The 17,500-nt window shown below is 43.9% G+C and overlaps 2 protein-coding genes across 3 annotated transcripts in view; both read left to right on the top strand.

The window, feature by feature from the left end:
- The window catches only part of LOC123515971, a 12,790-nt gene extending 4,214 nt beyond the window's left edge, over positions 1 to 8,576 (top strand). For both annotated transcript variants that reach the window (XM_045274926.1, XM_045274927.1), the window contains exons 2-3: positions 2,499 to 4,246; positions 7,278 to 8,576. In XM_045274926.1, the coding sequence (XP_045130861.1) occupies positions 2,794 to 3,699 (906 nt within the window). In that variant the 5' untranslated portion in view covers positions 2,499 to 2,793 and the 3' untranslated portion in view covers positions 3,700 to 4,246; positions 7,278 to 8,576. The remainder of the gene's footprint in view (positions 1 to 2,498; positions 4,247 to 7,277) is intronic.
- The window catches only part of LOC123515969 (protein phosphatase PTC7 homolog), a 52,927-nt gene that overhangs the window by 30,962 nt on the left and 4,465 nt on the right, over positions 1 to 17,500 (top strand). Inside the window, exon 2 of the mRNA XM_045274925.1 lies at positions 16,999 to 17,178. Coding sequence (XP_045130860.1) covers positions 16,999 to 17,178 — 180 coding nt within the window. The remainder of the gene's footprint in view (positions 1 to 16,998; positions 17,179 to 17,500) is intronic.

The following is a 17,500-nucleotide window of genomic DNA, read 5'->3' as shown; positions in this document are numbered from 1 at the left end:
TGATTCGTAGGTTGTAATCGAGTAATATTCCACACTCACACTGGTTATCGATCTCTCAGCTTCCCTCTAGTCCTAAATCCTCTCGTGGGATAAAAAGTCCCTTGCTATACTTAAGTAGCGGATTCTAAGGAGATCGCAGGACAGTATTGAGTGAGAAGAGTATGGTGGCACTCTCTCCCTAGTGACAAGCGGCGTGGGAATGTAGTGCCCTGAAGGAGTGCTCTTAATGGACCGTGGCGCTATAGAGACGCTCGTAAAAGGCCTTCATAGAGACCAATATGTGTCTGGATGTGTAGTCTTGGATAGCGGTTGAGTATTATTCTGCTCTCACTCTCTGCTTCCCCTTAGTCGTAAGTCCGCCGATCTGCTGAAATTGTTCATATAAAACCTGACAACTGGCTTATGTTTAAAGCATTGTACTTAATATTGAGAGAAAACGTTTATCAGTGGTGGCAGCTGTGGCGGGTTATTTGCCTTCTGTCCACCGTCATGCGACTGCCAAGCTGTTTCAGACAAATTAGTGTCATTAAGCAGGCTTCTCTTCCCTTGACGTCCGCAGTTCTCGGGTTTTGTGGGATCCTTAATGCAAATCAGTCTTAATGTATTAATTTGTATTCGTTTTGCAGACATGAAATGACGTTAATTAGGGCAGCTACAGATCGCACTGGATCATTCTCGTTTGCTTTCATTTATGCACTTTTTATTTGATTTACTTATTATTGTTGTCATTATTATTATTATTATTATTATTATTATTATTATCATTGTTATTATTATTATTATTATTATTATTATTATTATTATCATTATCATCATCATCGTTATTATCATTGTTATTGTTATCATTATTATGAGTAGTAGTAGTAGTAGTAGTAGAAGTAGTAGTATGAACAGTAATATTAGTGTGTGTGTGTGTGTGTGTGTGTGTGTGTGTGTGTGTGTGTGTGTGTGTGTGTGTGTGTGTGTGTGTGTGTGTGTGTGCAATTTGAAAGCGAAATATCGCCTCGAGCTCTGGTCTTACTAAAGAGTCGGGGTGAGGAAGGGAAGGGGGAGGAGAAATGAATCACACATGAAATCAGTGTTGTGATTGATTTGTAATCGACGGAGCTGCTCATTCTATTTACACAACTACCCCAAGAATAAGTTTATATATATATATATATATATATATATATATATATATATATATATATATATATATATATATATATATATATATATATATATATATATATATATATATATATATATATATATATATATATATATATATATATATATATATATATATATATATATATATATATATATATATATATATATATATATATATATATATATATATATATATATATATATATTGGGGTATATTTGTAAATAGAATGAGCAGTCTGTCGATTACAAATCAATCACAACACTGTATGGGGTAGTTTTGTAAATAGAATGAGCATTCAATTCATGTGTGATTCACTTCTCCTCCCCCTTCCCTTCCTCACCCGGACTCTTTAGTAAGACCAGAGCTCGAGGCGATATTTCGTTTTCAAATTACACACACACACACACACACACACACACACACACACAACGCGTAGTGCAGTGGTCAGCACACTCGGCTCACAACCGTGAAGATCTGGGTTGACTTCTGGGCGCGGCAAGGCAAAGAGGCAAACTTCCTAATGTGTAGCCCCTGTTTACCTAGCAGCAAGTAGGTACGGGACGTAATTCGAGGGGTTGTGGCCTCGCTTTCCCGGTGTGTGGAGTGTGGTGTGGTCTCAGTCCTACCCGAATATCGGTCTAATGGGGGAATACTGGCTGGGTGACTAGCAGGCGACCATGAATATACACAGATTTCGGTAAACTAATGACAAAAGAAATAATAAGTGTCAGGTAGGTGTCCTGGAAGCTGAATGGTGGCGCTGACTGCGCCATGCCAGGAAGGCGGAGTCCTGGCAGCTTCCAGACTTGGACAGGTGGACAGCTCACGGGGAAACCAGCTACTATTACTTAAAGTGTAGGGAGAGGCATAAGGAAGTCATAACGTTCATCCTAGCGAAATTATCTAATTTCTTTCCGGCATATTGTTTTCTATGTGTATTTTTCTTGTTTTTTTTTAAGATTCATGCATATTTAAGGCACTTTCAATGTTACACACAACGGAATCACCTTACAGGAATCACATGGGTGAATGGATCAATGTAGCCACGCCAGGCGGCTGGCGCCGTACAGCATCAGTCTTGCTGCCACTCTGGGCTGTCACGGCGCCCTGAGCTGCTTTCTAGGATCCTTTCTGGTTGCGTTAGTGGTATAGAAAGGATCCGGGAATGAAATTACTGGATGGCAAGGAACGACCTGAGACGGCACCAAATAGGATTACGTTTGGTCAAAGTTTTCTTTTGTCTTTATTGGCGGTTGATATTTACTTACCTTGTGTGGTAGAGACACCGCAGCGCGGGCTGAACTAGGAGGCAGAAAGAGAAAACTTATTTACTTGTTTCCAGGAAATATGTTTCAGATGTGACTAGAGACTGAACATAAAATAGAAAGCGTTGAATAAAAGTAATTTAAAAGAAAAGTAATTATAATTACCGCAAGTGAGAGTTTTTACTGATGGCGAGGAGAGGACAGTGAAATGAAATGGTGACGGTGAGCGGCAGGGGTTAGTGCCACACAGCGACCCGCCGCACCTGTGTCGTCATGCTCCAGTGTGGGCCGCGACGCTGCAGCGAGGAGCGTCAACACCTGGTGCCGGTGTGGCAGTGGTAGTGGTGCCCCGCGTGGTAGAGGTAGAGCATCATGCTGGCCTCCAGGAGGCGTGGGTCCTGTGGCGGGGTTGGCGACCGTGTCAAGGCCCAGTATTGTGGCAAGGGTGAAGGGTGCTGGGGGGATCGCCACACCCTCCAGGAACGAGCAACGGGTGTTCTGGCCGCCCTGGTGGAAGGCGCCGTGGACGCTCCTAAAGAGTCTCACTCCCTCACGCCCATTGCCTCATACTTACTCACGCTAAACTCCCGCCTCCTGACCACTACCATGACCGCGGTGATAGCCAGTCGACCCCGCTGGCTGCCCCTCGAGTACCACTGGGCTCCCCTTGACCACGACCCTCTGTTGGGACTGTTGCGTCTGGTGGGGGCGCGTCTTACTTCCCTCACCTACACGTGCCACCCGCTGTCGCGCGAGCCCCTGCTGCAGGCCTTGGCCGCCATGCCTTCCCTCATCTCTCTCTCTCTGCCGGAGACCGCTGACAATAACGTGCTATCGGTAGTGGGCGCCGCCTGCCCCTTCCTTGCCTCCCTCTGCGTGCGGGGCTCCAGAGCTGTTACTGACGATGGCGTGCGTCGGCTGCTCCTCCGACGCCACACATACACTCGCTCTCGCTGGCGCCGTCTGTTCTCTCGCTGGCGAACGCTGCGGGCCTCCTTCACCCGCCAGCAGGCTTGCTACCGCCCGCTGCCGCCGCCTGTCTTCAGTGATCAGGCTCTGCTGCCTCCCCTCGACCCCGACCATCTCAATCCCCTGAGTGCCACGCTGACCCTCCTGGACCTGGGCGGCACCAGGGTCACCACGCAAGTGGCAGAGTGGGCCCGCAGCCTTCTTCCCCCTCAGGCCAGCGTGGAGGTGACCCACGCCCACCGCGCCCTCCACTCTCAGGGCTCCCTCGAGGATCAAATGGTCGGCCTCCTGGCGCCCCTCACACCCTAGGCCGCTCATGCCGACTATCCACACCCTGTATGATTGTGCTCACACACACACACACACACACACACACACACACACACACACACACACACACACACACACACACACACACACACACACACAGACAAAGGTTATCTTACATTAAGTGGACGACAAAGTGTAGTATACGTAACTAAAAAAAAAAAAAAATAGAAGGAAATAAAAAAATGTGTTTTTCTTACCTACGTTTAAAAATACGAACACCATTATTGTTTGAGTTGAGACACAAGGCCGCGCTAAGGAGGTGGCGAGGCACAGGTGGTGGTGCTTGTGTGAGGTGGTGGCGGTAATTAGGGTCACTACATTCCAACGCACACCTCATGACCCTCTCCTCATGATGACGCCGCCACACACACACACACACACACACACACACACACACACACACACACACACACACACACACACACACACACACACACACACACACACGAAGCCTCCACACTACACTCCCAGCGGCTCCTTCGACGTCATCACAGCCACAACGACGCTCCATAACCTCACTTTACGGGTACATCATGTTTTATTGGAGTGTGTCTGTGTGGCTGGTGCGGGAATGACATGGTGGGCTTAGGGAAGTGTTGATAGGAAGGGACAGGAGGGGGGAGAGAGAGAGAGAGAGAGAAAGAAGCGATACCTAAGTTGTGTATTCAATCTTTGCATTTTCTACTTTTTCTTTTACCGGGAACTCTTCAGTACACTCTCTCTCTCTCTCTCTCTCTCTCTCTCTCTCTCTCTCTCTCTCTCTCTCTCTCTCTCTCTCTCTCTCTCTCTCTCTCTCTCTCTCTCTCTCATATTGATCAGACGTACGATGAACCGATAATGAGATGGAGGCAAATTGGAAGCAGGTAGAGAGAGAGAGAGAGAGAGAGAGAGAGAGAGAGAGAGAGAGAGAGAGAGAGAGAGAGAGAGAGAGAGAGAGAGAGAGAGAGAGAGAGAGAGAGAGAGAGAAAAGCGAGCAGTGTGGGTGACCAGTGGCGGGACAGCAATACTAGTAACACACACACACACACACACACACACACACACACACACACACACACACACACACACACACACACACACACACACACACACACACACACACACACACACACACACACACACACACACACTCTCTCTCTCTCTCTCTCTCTCTCTCTCTCTCTCTCTCTCTCTCTCTCTCTCTCTCTCTCTCTCTCTCTCTCTCTCTCTCTCTCGTAAAGGTATATGTTTTAGTACGTTTTATGTGTGGATCTCGTAATTACTTTCTTCCAATCTACGTAATGAAGATGTTTATTGTATGAGAGAGAGAGAGAGAGAGAGAGAGAGGGGGTTTCAGGTGTTTGTTTAATTTAAGCCAATGGTTTGTTGTGTAATGTTTGATAAATTAAGAGAATGCATCTCACATTGTGGCAGGGACGAGGTGTTTTGTCTGTGTGTGTGTGTGTGTGTGTGTGTGTGTGTGTGTGTGTGTGTAGGTGTGAATTCCTAAATGTTTGTGCTGTTTGTTGTTTTCGTTGTGGTTATTTATTTATTTATTTATTTATTTCAGTGTAAGACAAAAAAAAATGGAGAGAGGGAGAGAGTGAGGGGATGGGCGGAGTGATGGTGTGGGTTACGATCAAAAGATTCTCACAACATTTCCTCTCTCATCTCTTTTATGTTCCCTGATATAATTTCCCACGAGCCAATTTACTGATCTCATTTTCTTCTTCCTTCCTCCTTCCTTCCTCCTTCCTTACTCCTTCCTTACGACTTAGCCCTTTCTTGTTGAAGAACCACCATTAAACTCAACCAACTCTTACATTGCTACCTCCACCCCATGACTCGTCTACCTTACCTCCTTTCCTGCCTACGAATTTCCACTATAGACATCACGTAACTCTTGTCTCGTTATCTTCATCCACACACGCCCCCTCTCATTCCCACTTCCCCACACTCATCTGTTGTTGCCGATGTAGCTTTTTTATCCAGGCTTGTTAGGGCGGGCGTCTTTCGCCTTCCTTGTTTGAGCGTCTTTATGTTTTGGCCTCCAGCACTCACCTGTCAGATCACGAGACGCTGCCTGCCTTTCCTTTTTATTTTTCTACAACGTGAATTTTTTTTTTTTTTTTTTCTAGTCAGGTTTGCTTGGGAACTAAATTGATGTCATTTTTCGTTAACAAAACAATAGAAATAGAAGGGGAAAAAATTACTAATGGTGCCCGTCCTTTAAGAATATAGCATTTCAAAGGCAAGTTCAGTACTACCTGGAGAAAAGTGCCTTGACAGTTCCCTTCCTATTGTGTTTTCTGTTATCCTTGCTTCGTATATATATATATATATATATATATATATATATATATATATATATATATATATATATATATATATATATATATATAGTGTTTTCGTACTCTTGTCTCCTCTACTTGAAAAGATAACAAAGACACGTATTGTCTTCATACAGAGCAAGCACAGCGCCATCTCATGCACAGTTCTTACTCTGCATTGGGTTGTGTAAGTTATATAAAACGTAGCTCTTGACATGTTCAGTTCCTTCTCTGTTATTTTCCTTTGTTGACCGTGAGAGAATTTTAAAAGATATTTGCATGAATACAGAATGAAAAAGGAAAACGTGGAGTGGCAATTTTGTCTTTCCTAGCTTACAGAACAATTTTTGAAACTTATCTGGCAGTGGATTGGCTTATGTTTTCGCTAGGGGACTTGTGATTGAAGGGAAGAAGGAAAAGCAAGAGTGAATGTGGTTATGATTCTGCGTCAGGTTACTCGCTGATAATGACTGAGCAGGCATGGTTACAGTTAAATGTGGGTAGGGGGGACCGTAGACTTATACCGCCGCTGCTGGGATCCTAGAGGTGTGCGAGGTCTTGGCGTCGTCTGCTGCTGGACTATATATTGGTCACCTTCGGAGTCTCATAAGGTCTATTTTCAGAGCACTCGCATATGATTAGTCGGGCTCGCATCCTTTTTTTTCTTTTCCTTGCTTTATTGACGGTTCAGGATTCTTGGTAAAACTATCAGCGTAATCACAAAAGCACTCTCCTGCCCTCGAAACGTCCTTTATTTTCCACCTTATTGTTTATTTGTCTTCTTTTCCTTCTTTTACTCTCTTCTCTCTTAGACGGTGCAGGATTCCCGGTAAACTGCCAATGGAATCGCGAAAATACCCTCTTGCCTTTGAAACTTTCAGTAATTGCCACCAGAGCCTGATAAGTAAAATAAAAAAATAAGGGAAGCGAGACAAGACACCGAAGCGTTTTGAGAATGCAGTGCGGTGTTTCCTGCCTGAGTGCAATTACGAGTCACCTTACACAGACCTGGGAATACTGAGTTAATAGACCAACTTCACCTTAATTAGATGGGAATAGTTCTGCAAATAGCATCCTAGCGATTGGCTACGACTGCAGGATTATTATTGCTGGGAACTTATTAGGAAAGCCCTTGAGTGATGGGAGAGGACGGTTGGAGAGTCAGGAAGGCACAAAACAGGGAGAAACTTGGGAGAGATATCTTGTCCTTACAAACTTCTGAAAGCCTTTTGTTTTGTTTTTTTCCAGGTGAGTTGGCAGACGAGCGACTGGCACTCGTCCAGGCAGAGAGGTTGAGGTGAGGTGAGGTCAAGTGAAGCATGGAAGAGATGCAGCAGGGTGGGGCTGGAAAGAGGCAGAAAAGGTTGAGGCGCTGTGTGAGGTAAGGGGCAGGACAGGGTAGGACTGGAAAAAGAGGCAGAAGATGCGGTGAGGCGACATGAGGTAGGGAAGCGGTAGGGCAGTGCTGAAAAGAGACAGAAAAAGGTAATGTGAGGTGAAGCAGGGAAGGGAAGCGGTAGGACAGAGCTGGAAAAAGAGAAAGAGGTTGAGGTGAGGTGAATCAGGGAAGAGAAACGGTGGGGCGAAGATGAAAAAAGAGGCAGAGGTTGAGGTGGTAGTGAAGCAGGCAGGAGGGAAGCGGCAGGGAGGGACCGGAAAGAGGCTGAAGAGGGTGGAGTGAGGCGGAGCGGGGCAGAGCGGGGCGGAGCTTGAAAGAGAGGAGGGGACAGAGGATTCAACATTTCAGGTCGAGTTTTTTAAGTGTATACTTGGAAATCGTGGGCAGTATATTTTTTGTGTTAAGTGATGAGGTATTTTCTATGTATATTTTAAGTTTCTCCATTTTATTGCAATCTAACTAGACCTGAACGAACCTAAATCAGTCTAACTCCACCCAAACCTAACCTAACCTAACTTGATGTATCGTAACGTAACTTAACCTGACCAGAGACTTAATTGTTTTAGCTGACCGTGCGACCCAAACAATATATTCTGTCTAGAACATTGATTCCTGCCAGTAAAAGCTACACACACACACACACACACACACACACACACACACACACACACACACACACACACACACACACACACACACACACACACACACACACACATCAACGCGAGTGCTGCTTTCTTTATTTACTTTCCCTGAATTGAACCATTGAATGCGTCTCTGTACCGTCACCTGCTGGAGAGGGAAAAAGGTCCGAATGGGATGGAGTGGAATGAAAGAGACAAGCGTCCAGTGGAATGAAGGACTAGGTGGAGAAGAGGGAGCGGCAGGAGTGGAGTGGATAACAAAATAAAAAGAAAAATGAAGGAAAGTGGATTGGAGGAAGCAAGCTGGAAAGGAAAGGAGACAAGGTGGATTGGATTAGCTTGGCGGATGGGAGAGAAAGAGAGGAGGCAGGGAATGTGTGTGTGTGTGTGTGTGTGTGTGTGTGTGTGTGTGTGTGTGCGAGCGGGTGTGGTAGCTCTAAATTAAATTAAGACAAGCGGAAAAAGAAGAAAAGCGAAATGAGAAGAGATGAAATAAGAACGAAATAGAAATAAAATGAATGAAGGAAAAAAAAAAGACGAACACATCAGAGAGAGAGAGAGAGAGAGAGAGAGAGAGAGAGAGAGAGAGTGTGTGTGTGTGTGTGTGTGTGTGTGTGTGTGTGTGTGTGTGTGTGTGTGTTACTTACTGAGGAAGTTCTGTAGATTGTTCTTCGATTTACCTTTCCCGCACTTCACCCTTCGACCCTCCTCGCGCCCTTCATGCCTCTCGGCCCGCCGCCCTGAGAAGAGGGAGGGCCGTGACTCGGCTTACTCTCTGCATAATAAAGGAGGCCGCTCTGCTGAAAGGGAAGGCTCGCTCGCTCGCTCGGAGAAAGGCAGAAGTGTACCGTTGATTGTGTGTGTGTGTGTGTGTGTGTGTGTGTGTGTGTGTGTGTGTGTGTGTGTGTGGTAAGTAATTTTTATAGATTATTCGAATTGTAATCTTACCTTGCATTACATTACTTTACGTTCCCTAAGTTAACCTACTGTAATTCATTCTTACCTTATCTAAGCCAACTGTAGATAATTAAACTTTCATTGTTACCTAACCTAACCTTACACAACGTCTTACTCTAATTGACGTAAACCAAACATTAACTCAACTCAACTCCACTCCACTCCTCTCATCTCATCCGCACTCCACTCCACTCCACTCCACTCCACTCCACTCCACTCCACTCCTCTCAACTCAACTCAACTCAACTCAACTCAACACAACACAACACAACATAACACACCACACCACACCACACCGCACCGCACCGCACCACACCACACCACACACACACACAACACAACACAACACAACACAACATAACACACCACACCACACCGCACCGCACAACACCACACACCACACCACACCACACCACACACACACACACACAACACAACACAACACAACACAACACAACACAACACAACACAACACAACACAACACAACACAACACAACACAACACAACACCACACCACACCACACCACTACAACCCAACCCAACTTAACTCGGCTCAGTCTTTTCCAAACCTTCCCACACTTTAACCTAACCAAAAATTCTCCCGCCGTTCCGTTTGGAAGGGCATGGCTGGCGTCCAACCCGCAGCCACAGGAGCTGGAAGGTCAGTGGCCCGCCAGATCTTGTTCATTTGCCAGGACACGCGACAAGGCTGGCAGGAAAGAGAGAGAGAGAGAGAGAGAGAGAGAGAGAGAGAGAGATAGCAGACTACCTATCCCTTCCACCACCTCAGATAACATTCACGGGTCACTTAGAGAGAGAGAGGGGGGGGGACAGGGAAGGTAGGAAAATAGAAAAGAGAAAAGGATAAAAAAATACACAAAAGAAATGAGAAAAAATGTAAACGAGAAGGAAAATATGACGAGAGAGAGAGAGAGAGAGAGAGAGAGAGAGAGAGAGAGAGAAATATATGTGTTTGGACTCTTTAGTAAACATCTCTGCAACGACCCTCTGTATGTATGTATGTATGTTTGTATGTATGTATGCATGTATGCATATATGTGTACAGGTCAGAAGAGAGTGAGAATAACGAGAGGTGTGTGTGTGTGTGTGTGTGTGTGTGTGTGTGTGTGTGTGTGTGTGTGTGTGTGTGTTTGTATGTATGTTGGCACAGGCTAGGCACACATCATCTATGAATTTCGATGAGGCCAGGTGGTGATGGTGGTAGTAGTAGTGGAGGGGAAGATGAAGGTGAAGGTGGTAATGGTGATGATGGAGAAGGATCACGAATAATCCCATCCTTCTCTCTCTCTCTCTCTCTCTCTCTCTCTCTCTCTCTCTCTCTCTCTCTCTCTCTCTCTCTCTCTCTCTCTCAGCAGTTCCTCCTTATCTATTTTCCCCCCTTCGCGTCACCAACCACTCTTACAAGCTTCGCAGTGTCTCTCTCTCTCTCTCTCTCTCTCTCTCTCTCTCTCTCTCTCTCTCTCTCTCTCTCTCTCTCTCTCTCTCTCTCTCTCTCTCTCTCTCTCTCTCTCTCTCTCTCTCTCTCTCTCTCTCTCTCTCCTCCTCCTCCTCCTCCTCCTCCTCCTCCTCCTCCTCCTCCTCCATGATAAGCTGCTCTGGAAAATCCGCTCAAAGGAGAACCTTTTTTTCTTTTTGTTCCCTCGTCTTTTTTTTTTTTTAGCTCCCTCTTATTGTGTAGATGGAGGTAGTGACGTGATGCCTCTGCGTACTAGGAAGCGCCTCGGGGAAGTAACGTGTGTGCTGGTGTGATTAATGTGTATGTATATGTGATGCTTTCAGGTTTTCTGGTTTGGTTTGATGTGATGGAAGTTGTCTTGTGGTCTGTTTGGGTTGGTTGAAATGTTGTTTGGTCACTTTAGTTTAGGTTGTGTTTGAGTTATGTTATATTAGGTGAGCTTAACGTCAGGTAATGTTATGTTAGATGAAAACTCTTTGTATAAGGCTTGATTAAAAATTACTTAGGTGGCGTGATGTTAGGGTAGATGAAATTACCTCACATTAATTTATTGAGATGGAAGCTTAAGTGAGATTAGGTTAAGTTGAATGAGATGAAATCAGAGTAGATTAGTTCAGGTAACATAAATATCACCTTAGAATACGTTAGCTTTAGATTATCCGACTTATGAGGTTAGGTCAAAATGTAAACGTTCTTGTATCACCCACTTTTCATTGGATAAGAGTAGGGTAGAGTAAGATTAGGTGTGATAGGTTACTTTATTGTCCCTTTAAATTGAATTAGTCCAGCTCAGGATACATTACTGTTCTTTTACATCAGGTTATGTTGTTGAGGTCACATAACTTTATCGTCACTAAATCAACAATAAAGCGATATCAGTTTAACCCTTTCAATGCTATTTGACACATCTCTCCATGATAACTAACCATTGAGACATTTCTTATTATTCTAGAGCAGCCAACAAACACCATAGTGGCTAGAAACTGCAAAACCTATCCTTGTCATCTCTTTCTTGCAGACACTTAAAAAAAAAAATCTCATACAATGCTCTTAGTGTCGAGAATTGTTGTATATCACAGGGAAAGGGTTAAGTTCGATCAAGTCACACCAACACAGACAACACAATCACACCTCACCACACACCAGAGACCAGGCGAGACTGCATAGACGGAAGCTTCACCCGGAAAGGCATGACTGTTTTGGAAGGGGGAGGAAGGAAGAGACAAGGGAAGCTGCAGCGGAGAGAATTATGGCTGGGTGGTATGGGATTAGGAGCAGGAGGAAGGTAATGCAGAGGGGAAGGAGGAAAGGACAAGGGGTTACACACACACACACACACACACACACACACACACACACACACACACACACACACACACACACACACACACACACACACACACACACACACACACACACACACACACACACACACACACACACACACACACACAGAGAGAGAGAGAGAATGTTGGCTCCAAGAAAAGGCGGGGAAGATTGTAAGGAGGGAAGAAGAAGAATGGCTGCAGGATGAAAAGGAGGGACGGAGATAGTTTGTAAGAGAGAGAGAGAGAGAGAGAGAGAGAGAGAGAGAGAGAGAGAGAGAGAGGGGTATAACATGATTTCCCGGGGGTGGTTTCTCTCTCTCTCTCTCTCTCTCTCTCTCTCTCTCTCTCTCTCTCTCTCTCTCTCTCTCTCGCTGCCATAACAGGTGAAAGGGAAAACTCTGTCGACCTCAAAACAGCGAACGAACGAACTAACTCAACTCAACTCCGCGGAAGAATCACATTAACAACTGTGTGTGTGTGTGTGTGTGTGTGTGTGTGTGTGTGTGTAGTAGTAATAGTAGTAGTAGTAGTAGTAGTAGTAGGATAGAATATGAAAACTATGATGATGACGACGATTTGTGTCCTTCGTTGCTGTTTTGCTAATTCTGTTGTATATTTCTTTTCCTCTTCTTCTTTTTTCCCACGCTATTTTTCCTCCTCCTCCTCCTCCTCCTCCTCCTCCTCCTCCTCCTCCTCCTCCTCGTATAGCAGCTTAAGCCTCAATCTTTGATCTAGGGTGGGTAAAGTTATAAAAAGTAAAAGTAGTAGTGGTGGTGGTGGTGGTGGTGGTGGTATCATGTATTACTTGACCCGAAACTCGATTATGGGAGAGATGGAACAGGTGGAGGGAAGGAGGGGGGAGGGAAGGGAAGGAAAAGAAGGATGAGGCGAGAAGGAGGAGGAGGAGGAGGGGGATGGAGAAGAAAGGGAAGAAAAAGAAGGATAAGAATGGATGAAGCGAGGAGGAGTCAAAGGATGGGATCAGAAAAAGCAGAATTCTGAATGCTTCTTTAAAAAATCCCTCTCCTACCACACTTCAATTTTCTCAGGTACGATGAGAGAGAGAGAGAGAGAGAGAGAGAGAGAGAGAGAGAGAGAGAGGGTGAATGATTTAATTAAGGAAGACACTGGCGGACGATCTTTCTATCCTTAATAATGAATGGAAAGATGAGACAAAGCTCTCTCTCTCTCTCTCTCTCTCTCTCTCTCTCTCTCTCTCTCTCTCTCTCTCTCTCTCTCATCCCCTTTCTCTTGTTTTACACCATAATATCTCTTTTCTCATTTATTTTCTCGTCCTTGCATATTTATTCTCCCTCCCCTTGTCTGTCTGTCTTCCTGCCTCTCCTCCTCCCTTCCATGACCCATTTCCTCTCTTTTGTTCTCCCTTCACTTGCTCTTCTTCTCACCTCGTATTAGGTTCCCCTCTCTCCCTTTCCTGATTTTTCTTCCTTCCCGCTTTGTCTGTGTTTCTCCTCTTCCCTCCCCTCACACTCCTTGCATCCCCGGAGCCTTCCTCTCCCCTTCCTATCCTCTTCTTCTCCCCCTCTCTCCTCTCCCTCACACTCTGACTCTCCCAGCCATCTCAAACCCATCCATCTATACATGTTTATCTCATATCAGCTATTTCTATTTATTTTATTACTTCGATCATCTCCTACTGTCTCCCTGTCCTTGTCATCCAATCAACTTTCTCCTCCTTCTCCTCCTCTTCACTCCTCGTCCTCATTCGTCCTCGTCTCAGTGAAGGAGTAAAACAAATAGTGAAGCTCCTCCATCTCAACAGTACCAAGGAAAGGCATATAAATAACACACCAAGGAATGTGGATGCCATAACTCGCTGGCTGCCGTGTCTCTTAATCAAACGGGACATTACCACACGTCCCGAGCATTGTATTCTGAAACACTTTCGTATATTTTACTTTCAAAATGTTCTAGTTGTCAAAGTGACTCGAGTTCTTTAGGGGTTTTTTTTCGCTCTAAGTAATCTTGAAAACCCGGTTAATAATCTCTGTGGCCTTTGAAAATCGTCATGGTTGAGAGAGCAAAGCGTTTCTGAATACTGTTTTATGACTTGTGTGTTTAAGAGTGGGGGTTTTCGGTTTTTGGTGACAGATGAACAAATTGTCTACATCATAAACACGGGAAACTTTCTTGAATGAAGACCCAGCTGATAATCATACATACTTGTCATTCAAAAATGGTTGTGGGTGGTGAGAGAGCGAGCAAAATGTGTGATGCTGGTCCTTTATTCTTACTGAAGAGACGAAAGCCAAGTCTGTGGAACGCTGGGCTTGACAAAGGAGTTCCCGGAATGTAGGTTGTGACAGCTTAGTAATTTATAAGAGAGAGAGAGAGATGAAGGATGGGGGTTTGTTATGAAGTTTTTTCTTCTCTTGTCATCTTAACCGTATGAGCTGCAAGTTGGTAAGAGTGAGATACGAGTCGTCAGTAATAGATTGGCATGAGAGAGAGAGAGAGAGAGTGTGTGTGTGTGTGTGTGTGTGTGTGTGTGTGTGTGTGTGTGTGTGTGTGTGATAGTAGTGAATGTTTATAGCCAGGATCAGAAGTCGAGGATTTGCCGCACTCATTTTTATTTTGCATGTCCATTCAGTCTTAGCTCAACTCCACTGACAGTCTCCTTACATAACCTTGCGATTGATAGACGCACGGCAGATCAGCGGACTGGGAACTGAGGCAGAAAGCTTGGCTGAGTGGAAGTGATTGGTGTTCGTTGCTCGACTTCAAACTGTTGGCCCGTATTCGGAAACGTTTTGCTCTCTCATCACCATGAATGTTTTTAAAGGCCACGGGGATGATTAACCGTGTCCTCAAGAGTATCCATCGTGTTCATAATGTTAATCTGTCACTAGAGCCGTAAAAAACAACACTGACAACATTGACACACTAACTAGAGCCTCTTGAAAGTAGTCGAGGAGCGGAGGAAGTGCTTCAGAATATGGGCTTATCCTGAATTGCAAATGAAATAGATAAATAACTAAATAAATAACTGTTCAGCATCATCTTGTTTTTATTCTTCCTTTTCTCCTTTTCTTATTCTTCCTGCTTCTCTTCACCTTTCTCTTTGTGTATGTGCTACCGCCCGCGTCCGTGTGTGTGTGTGTGTGTGTGTGTGTGTGTGTGTGTGTGTGTGTGTGTGTGTGTGTTATCTCGTCTGTATGTAAAGAGGACGTCAGTCAGGGCGTGGTGGGCGGCGAGCGGCATGAGGGAGAGGCGGTCAGGCGGGAGACAGGCAGAGGGAAGCGATGTCGAGAGAACGCTACCAACCCAGTGACCATATTCTGAAGCATTTCTGGCCGCATCTCTGCTACATTAAAATAATCTTTATATAGTTGAATTCACACTGGCTTTTAACGTCGTTTTTGTTATGGTTCCATTGATAGCTTGACAGTATTTCTACGTTATCAAGAGGAGAAACGCTTGAGAACCCGCCTCATCATCTTTGTGATCTTTGAAAATAGTCGTGGTGAATGAGCAGAGCGTTTCAGAATGAGTTTATGATAAGTGACACGGATTTTTAAAGATTTTTTTAGCGATAGGTTGACAATATTTCTACGTTATTGATAGAAGTAACACACTTGAAAACCCAGCTCATTATGTCTAGCCTTTGAAAATAATCGTGGTGGGAGAGAAGAGCGTTTCAGAGTAAGGGTTTATGAAAAGTCACTCGAATATTTAAGGGTGTTATTTATTTTATAGTTTTAGTGATAGATTGACTCTTATTTAATAGGAGAAACACTTGAGAATCCGGCTCATCCTGTCTGCCCTTTGAAAATAGTCAAGGTGAGAGAGCAGAGCGTTTCAGAATGAGTTTATAAGTGACTCAGATTTTTAAAGGTGTTATTATTGTATAGTTTTAGTGAGAGATTGACAGTTATTTAATAGGAGAAACACACTTGAAAACCCAGGTTATCATCTACATAGCCTTTGAAAATAGTCATGGTGGGAGAGCAGAGCGTTTCAGATTAAAGGTTTTAGAGAGCTTGGTGACGTAATCAGCGCGTAGTGGCGGGCAGTTTCTCAGGAGTGACAGTAGCCTAACCAGGAGGGCGATTTGTGACCCAGTGGTGATTGAAGAGCGAAGGGGGGAGGGATGGGAGGGGCTTAATAAATCTTTCTTCCTTTTATTGCACCGAGTTAGGCTGCTGGAAACTCGAAAAATAATGTCTCTTCTTCTCCTATATTGTTATTCTACTGTTACTGTATAATTGTTATTGTTATTGTTGTTGTCATTATTATTGTTATTATCGTTGTTGTTATTATTATTATTATTATTATTATTATTATTATTATTATTATTATTATTATTATTATTATTGTTGTTACCATTATTATCATTATTGTTATTATTATTATTTTTTTATTATTAGTATGATATCTTCATTTTCTTTAGTCTCTCTCTCTCTCTCTCTCTCTCTCTCTCTCTCTCTCTCTCTCTCTCTCTCTCTCTCTCTCTCTCTCTCTCTCTCTCTCTCTCTCTCTCTCTTTGTATTTTCTTGTTTTGTTTTCGTTATACTGATTTTCCGGATATATTTGAAAAGCACAATGAATGTTTCTTTCTTCCCTTCATAGATTTTAATTCTTTCTCCCTCCATATATTTTTTTTTATATTATTATTTTTATTAATATTTCAATCTTATTTTAATATATATACTGTCCTGGATCAAATATCAAATTATAAAAAGTCTTTCTTGTAAATTTCTCCTTTTATTTCAAACAGAGACATTCATTTTTCTCCCCCAAACTATCCCATGCTTTTTATTTCTTCTTCCCATGACTAATTTTTGCTTCATCCCTTTCTTCCTTAACTTCCAAAGATAAAATGTCAGAGCGTAGTAAGTTTCCTAGTAACTTCTCTGGTAATTGAAATTGAGGTAAGTATTTTCCTTCCTCCTTGCCTTAACTTGCTCTTCTCTCTTCACTGGCTTTTTTTTTTATTTACTATTTTTCCAGCATAGCATCATAAAACATCTGTGGATCTTTCAAGCAAGGTACTGAGTTTTTGTAGCAACTCTCCTGTTATTAGAAATGGAGGAAGGTTATTTTATCTTTCCTCACTGTTTTAATATGTTGTCTTCCCCTTCAAACCTTTTACTCATTTATTTTTCATTGTAACAATGTAAAATACCAGTGTGTGTTTTGCAGGTGTGGCAGATGGCGTGGGAGGGTGGCGGGCATGGGGGATCGACCCTGGTGAATTCTCTCACTCCCTGATGACGGTGAGTGAGCGGGTGGTGCGGAGTGGTCGCTTCAAAGCCTCCGAGCCAGCTGCCATTATCGCCCGGGCTTACTATGAGCTACTGGAGAACAAGACGCACATCCTCGGTGAGTTAGTGTGTTGATACAGGCTGGTGTGTGTGTGTGTTACAGTTATTCTTAGTCTTGCAATTATGCAGTACTGAAAACAAGATGCACATTCTCAGTGAGTTTTAGGCATTTATATGCTTCTGTTTGTGTAATAATATGTACTGGAAAACAAGACATATATCTCAGTGACAGTGTGTTCATGTGTGCTGTGTATCCTCCAGCAACACTTCATAAGCAGTCTGGATGAGCCACTGAAACTTCTGATTAGCTATGATTTCTCACCTGCTTCTGAGGATTAATGCTCTCTCTCTCTCTCTCTCTCTCTCTCTCTCTCTCTCTC

The sequence above is a fragment of the Portunus trituberculatus genome, chromosome 40 (assembly GCF_017591435.1).
Source record: "Portunus trituberculatus isolate SZX2019 chromosome 40, ASM1759143v1, whole genome shotgun sequence".
NCBI classification, from domain to species: Eukaryota; Metazoa; Arthropoda; class Malacostraca; order Decapoda; family Portunidae; genus Portunus; species Portunus trituberculatus.
This window is presented reverse-complemented; position numbering and strand designations above follow the sequence as displayed.